Source organism: Oculina patagonica, chromosome 8, assembly GCF_052425735.1.
Source record: "Oculina patagonica isolate OP01 chromosome 8, crgOcupat, whole genome shotgun sequence".
Taxonomy (NCBI): Eukaryota; Metazoa; Cnidaria; class Anthozoa; order Scleractinia; family Oculinidae; genus Oculina; species Oculina patagonica.
Window position 1 is genome coordinate 29,421,962 of NC_135765.1, and position 6,535 is coordinate 29,428,496.

At 37.0% G+C, this 6,535-nt stretch overlaps 2 protein-coding genes across 2 annotated transcripts; both read left to right on the plus strand.

Moving 5' to 3' along the window:
• The first annotated feature begins 230 nt into the window (after positions 1-230).
• LOC144663653 (uncharacterized) lies at positions 231-1,566 on the plus strand. Its single transcript, XM_078524661.1, has one exon. It carries the CDS (start codon positions 319-321, stop codon positions 1,453-1,455), a length of 1,137 nt encoding a protein of 378 aa, XP_078380787.1. The 5' UTR covers positions 231-318; the 3' UTR covers positions 1,456-1,566.
• A 3,445-nt stretch (positions 1,567-5,011) lies between these two features.
• On the plus strand, positions 5,012-6,010 carry LOC144664284 (uncharacterized). The gene has a single exon (XM_078525387.1). The coding sequence runs from the start codon at positions 5,012-5,014 to the stop codon at positions 6,008-6,010; it is 999 nt and encodes a 332-aa protein (XP_078381513.1).
• Positions 6,011-6,535: the final 525 nt, after the last annotated feature.

Genomic DNA, 6,535 nt, shown 5'->3' on the forward strand with positions numbered 1-6,535 from the left:
ATTTGAAGTAAGCAACAAAAAGTGTTCCTTTTTACATAAGAGTTGTTTGGGCCTTAAGAGGTCACGTGACCTAATTTGCATATTTAAGACATGCCAAAATGACAACAATTGATAATCTATGGATCGGAAAAGTTTCATGCTGTTACAACTAAAGCTTCAAGAGATAGACTACCCCCTCACTTTCTGGGCGAGTAACGAGAGGCCCATGCCTTAATTTGCTTGAGTGCTAAAGTCGAACCTCAATTTGGAGTTAAGGCTTTATGGCTACAGCTGTAATCGTCCAAGGTTAAGTAATTCGTTAACCACTTTGCCACCATAATGACTTCAACGCCAAGTATTACAGAATCGCTGAGACCCCGAGCTGAGGATGTGAACCCTGAACAAGAATCGGCCATTGGCGGGGGGCAAGCCGAACCTCACCCGGAGTGGAATAAGGCTGAAGAGACTTGGGGCGCTGCTTGGAAATTTCATCAATACGGGCTCGGTGTCTCGTTCGGGATTCTTGGTGTTTTTGCGGTAATAGCGTTCTTGAAAATGCTAAAAGACAACAGAGATTGCCGACAGAAGAAAGTCTCGCTTTTCGTGCTAAGCCAGATCATAATATTTGGATTCTCGAGATGTCTGTTTTTGTGTGTGGATGCCTACCATTCAAAGAGCTATCTTCCAGTCGCGGTAGTGAATTTAATCTGGGGAATTGGACATCCTTGTTTAGTAACCGCTTTCATGCTCATTTTTCTCGTTCTGAGAAATGCCGTTGTGATGAAAAGCAGATTTCAGAACTGGTACACAACGCGAAACATAGCCATTGTTACCGTCCCTTACTATATCTTTGTCTTCGCCTCGGAAGTGATTGTGTCATTTTTACCATTATACAAAGGATTGATCTTTGCTTGCCAGATCATAAACACACTTTTGTATATCAGCCTAGCTTTGTTTTACACCTATACTTCCGCTCTTATCCGGCATAAGCTTAGTCTCATGCGAAAAGGGGCTTCTAAAACGCACGACAGAGGCAAACAGACATCCGCCATCTTTAAACGTTGCATAGCCGCTGCTATAGGAGGCTTTAGCATCGGAGCAATGCAAACGTATGCCTTGATATGCATTCACAACGTTTCTCACAACGCGCAATACGTTTCTCCGTGGCCCTGGTTCGCGTTTAACACGTCACTGCGCTGTCTTGAGATAGGAATGTCCGTGTTGTTGTACATGACGGGTACGCAAAATTCCGCTGGTCAACAAGCTCGTAGGAGAGTAGATGTGGCACCAATGTCGATGATGCTTTCGAAAGTTGAAACTCAAGTGTCAAAAGACTCAGAAAAGTCCGACACTTTTAAAATTTTACGCCTTAATTTGCAATGCACATATGTAGAAAGTGATATTTTGCCTCTAACGGGTGCGGTATCCGTAGCCAAAGGTTTCTTAAAAGATAATAGTTACACAAAACAGGAATAGAAATATCACTGGCTTTTCAGCTTTGCCTTAATTTGTCCGTATGTCTACAATTTCATATCGCTGGTTGCTATACGTATTTGTGTAATTTCTTAGATTTAACTAGACAAAGAATCGGGATATATAGACTACTCATATAGTTCATACTTTCCTGTTCATTGAAACAATGAATAAAAAGTAATAAGTATTAAATGAATCACGTCATTACGCATCATGACGTAACATAGTTCGTCATGCTGATGATAATTTTCTGAGTATCCGTGAGTCCTCGCGCTATTTCTGATTGGCTAAAAAAGATCGTGAGCCCTTCGAGCACTTTCACGAAAAATTGCCGAAGACAGCACTTGCTACCCCGAAAAAGTAACTGGTTGAAGTCTGGTATCCTAGGTCTCTCTTAAAAAGGCAAGTCTTTGCTAAAATACTAAATAATCTATTAAAACTGTATCACTAACAAGACATGAAAACAATCCTTTTTATTCATAATTCCTGTGTTCTTCAAGTACTCTCACCCGAAACTTTACTTAACCCAAGAACGACCGTAGTTCAAAACAGAACGATTCTGTAATATGTCGTATCTGAGCTCCCAAACGAGCTACCTTAAAAGTGCTTACATCGGGCTCTATAACCAATCACATTCGAGAATTTTTTATTAATCGCACGAAACGCGAAGAAGAAACTAAATCTGTTTTACAATAAATTTCGAAAATTGCCAGATCAAAATGTATTTTCAGTAGTCTTATTTTCTAAGTGTTAAAAGGCTAAATTTCCTGGTAATTTTCATTGACTTGAAATCTCAGAAATTTTACAGCTTTAATGTCCTAACTTGTTTCCAAATTCTCTTAATCTCAAGTTCTCCGTAAAATCTTGAGAACTTTCTTAAAAGCTTGAAACAGAAAAATCACTTCGTAATTAGTCAAGAAAACTAACAACAAAGATTAAAAATTAGAAATTCTTTAGTAACAAGAAATTGCTAAATAGAGCAATATGATATACAAACCTTTTATTGCTAACAGTGCCAAATATTAACGATAAAAAAACTTCGACATTTCATTTACAAAAAATCTTTGAAAGCAGTAAGGTTAAGTCTGCGATCGGGCTAATAAAAGCAGTACCACATCAGAAAGTACTGCTACATAGTTTACATCTCATTTGTCAAAAAAATAAGATACACTCCCCTCTATAGGGTTTCATTCACTACTTTAAATTTAGAGCTACCGTTGTACAGGATAATAAACATTCCCCTGGATTCTCTCTTTCTTTCTTTTTTCCCCTATTTTCATCCACAGGCTTAAAATTAGGACCACCTTGTACAGCATAATAAACAACACCACATGAAAGTACTGCTCAATAGCTCGTATTTGAATTGTCACACATAAGGGGTTTCATCCACAGGCTTTAAAGTTAGAACCACCTTGCACAGCATAATAAACAGAAACACATATGAAAGTACTGCTCAATAGCTCCCATTTGAATGGTCACAAATTAGGTTATCAAGGTTAAAGTGTAAGAGGAAACTAGGGTTTGAAACAAGAAAAAAAGAGGGTTTTAAAGTTAACAGAGCTTTGGCGAATGTGAAAACTCAAGTGTCTGTTTATTAAAAGAAATAGTACTACTTCTTTTGTCAGAAAACAAATGTCAAAAAAACCTCTACTTTGTCAAACAATTAACTTGTATTCAGCAATCTTCTTTTAAAAATGATTTATTCATTTTTGGTAAATTTAATCAGACTGCGGTGTTTCTTTTAAACTTTTGGAGGAAAATACATTTAATAGAGGTTTTTAACAGTTTGAATTGGAGAAGGAAAATATTGCTTTCGCTGGTAACAGAATTAAAGAAAAAGGCGAGAAAGACGTATTGGCTACAACGCGTTAATTTCGTAAAAAAAGTTATAGGTGCCGATTTAGTGATAGAGAAACAAACTACCTTTTGCGAGAAACGCATTTTGAGTTATCTAACTTCGAACTAGGAAATACAACTTGTGTTCAACATTTCTCGGAGTTTGCATGTGCGGGAAGTTCTGTGAAATTGTTAATACATTACACTGTGGTCTTTGTTTTGTTGTAAAAAAAAAAAACTTTCTGGAGGAAAAAACATTTTTAACGTTTGAATAGACAAATGGATTTTGCTCTCGTTGAAAGCGGATTTAAGTTATAACAATAGAGCAAAAAATATGTGCAATATGACATTCAGGTCACAAAAGCAGATTTATGGAAACGTGTTAATTACTTGAAAAACTTAGGCGTTAAGACATCAATAATAAATAAAACAAATTATTGGACAGCGAGAAACGTAGGTAGAGATCCCTGAATTGCAACCACAATAAAACAAAATAAAAAATAATAATATTTTTTTTTTCTTGGAAAAGTAAATATTCTCTTGTCAAAGTTGTAACACAGTCCATCGAGCGCGCTGGGTAAATATACATTTCATGTTAATGCACATTTCAGATAATATCAGTTCCATTTATAACAGATGCCATTGCTTTGTTTTTTATTCATTTATCATTTAAAAGGATGTAATAAATCATGTTTGTGATGTGGAAACGCTAATATATCATCAAGAAAAAAAATTACGACTGAGTTTAAATGTATTAAAGTATAGAACCCAGCATGCAATAATATATACATATACCAACCAAGCTTGTTCTACGAGTAAACAAATTAACTGTTTGTTTTTCTTCTTTTTTATAACGTTGTTGACAAATAGGGACCAAAAAATGTTCTCAGTATTAGTGGAAATAATGAACCAAAATAGAATAAGAGCAACTCAGAGCAGAATTTTTGGACAATAGAGGACTGAAAAATAGCGTCTGATATTAAGTCGGTCCGGTATTAAAAATAGTTCGATAGAAAGGCGTTAATTACGTAGAAAACTTAGGCCTCGATTCATCAATAATAAATAGAACAATTATCTGTTTGTGGAAAACAAATTTCGAGTTACGTTACTGATCATAAGTAGGGAATACAACATAAATTGTATTCAGCAATATAACTTTTTTTTTTTAAAAAGTAGCGCTCCCGAGAGTTTGATTAAAATCTTTCGTTACGGTTCAGGATGGCGTAACAACGCTGATTGTTGGGTTACTTTGATATTTTCAGAGGAAAACAATGCAAAACAATGGGATCTTGTTAAAAAAACAATGACTGTTGCAGCTGGTTAAAATAATCTTGAATCTCTTTGTGATTAGTTGATAGGTCTATATTTAAGTTCTGACCCACTTGTGTCATGCAAAGTTAAGTAAGTGTTTGGACCTAAAAGCATGTCTGCGGCGAACCCTCCATCAACAAAACAACGTGAAAACTCGTTCTGTTAACCGAAGCACTGCTGGCTTCTTAGTAGCTTTTTGAGAATTGAAGGCTTTCACTGTTTTACTCATCAAGGAAACGGCCAGCTCGCTAAACAACGAAAGTTGTAATTTATCGCTACTTTAAATTCAAAGCACCGAACTTTTAATAGTGGAACTGCTATTTAAATTTTTATCCCGGTACTGGATTTCACAGCAAAACCGGCTTCATTCGCAAGCAAGGCAAGGGAATTCATTAACTTTGTCGCATTAACTATGACTGCAAGACCAGAAAATACGAAAGAATCGACAGTAGCCGAAGCAGAGTACGCTAGTCCCGAACAAGAATCGAATAACTTCGGCAAACCCGAACCAACAGCCGAACCACAGCCAGAGTGGAACATCGCAGTTGAAACTTGGGGCGCTGCTTGGGAATTTCACCAATATGGTCTCGGTGTCTTGTTCGGTATTGTCGGATTTTTATCGTTTGTGGCGCTCCTCAAAATCTTCAAGGACGGCGGAGGTATCCGGCAGAAGAAAGTCTCGCTGGTTGTGCTAAGCCAGATTATTATTTTTGGTTTCTCGAGATGTTTGTTCTTGTGTGTGGATGCCTACCATTCCAAGAACTATCTTCCTCTTAAGGCGGTGAATTTAATCTGGGGGATTGGGCAGCCTTGTTTGGTAACCGCCTTTATGCTGATTTTTCTGGTCCTGAGAAACGCTCTTGTGATGAAAAGCAGGTTTCAGAACTGGTACACAACGCGAAACATAGCCCTTGTTACGGTCCCTTACTACATTTTCGTCTTCACGTCGGAGGTGGTTGTTTTATTTTTACCATCTTACAAGGGGTTAATCTTTGCCTGTCAGATAACAAACATACTTTTATATATCAGTCTGGCTTTGTTTTACACTTACATTTCGGCTCTTATTTGGAAAACGCTCCGCCTTGTGCGAAAAGGCGCATCTAAAACGCAAGACAGAGGAAAACAGACGTCAGCCATCTTTAAACGTTGCGTCGCGGCCGCTGTAGGCGGTTTTAGCGTCGCCGCCCTGCTTATTTACACCACGGTAAGCGTTCACGGCGTTTTATCCAACGCGCAGTACGTTTCTCCGTGGCCCTGGTTCGCGTCTACTACGTCACTGCGCTGTTTGGAGATTGGAATGTCTGTGTTGTTGTACATGACAAGTATGCACAATACCGCTGGTCAACAAGTTCGCAGGAGGATTGATATCGCACCAATGACAGTGATGATGTCAAAAGTGAGTGTAATTTGACTTATGACGAAGGAATAATCAGAAACAAAATTTGCAAATAGCTACAATTTCTTTTTTTTTTTTTTTTTTTGTTTTTGAAAACGAAAAAAATTGCGAAAGATTGTGGACACGACAATAATATTTAACAATGTTTGTAATATATAAAACGTTCACTAACAATGACAATATATATCATTATCAAAAAAATATTATAAAAGAATCAAAAAAGTTAATAGGGGTATCGTTACGTTTAACCATGTTCCAAGAAGATGACACTTTAATTCTCAGAAGTGATAACACATTTTCGTAACATTTCTTAGTAGTCAGATTATATGAAAGTCGAAAACGGGAAATCTGGAACTGCTCTCACACGTTTCAATTTGCCGAAAAAAAAAAACAAATCAGCATATAAACACAAAGCGTAAATATGGTTACTTAATTTAATCAGATATACGCAGCCACAAATGCCGATTTTTAGGAAGTTTAAATGTTCACTATAGTAATAGACCTCTTTAGCTACGTATGTAAATTGCCCAATGTAAATCA

Bases quoted from the DNA above. Each gene is read 5' to 3' on its own strand.
- LOC144663653 (XM_078524661.1), top strand. From the start codon at position 319: ATGACTTCAACGCCAAGTATTACAGAATCGCTGAGACCCCGAGCTGAG.
- LOC144664284 (XM_078525387.1), top strand. From the start codon at position 5,012: ATGACTGCAAGACCAGAAAATACGAAAGAATCGACAGTAGCCGAAGCA.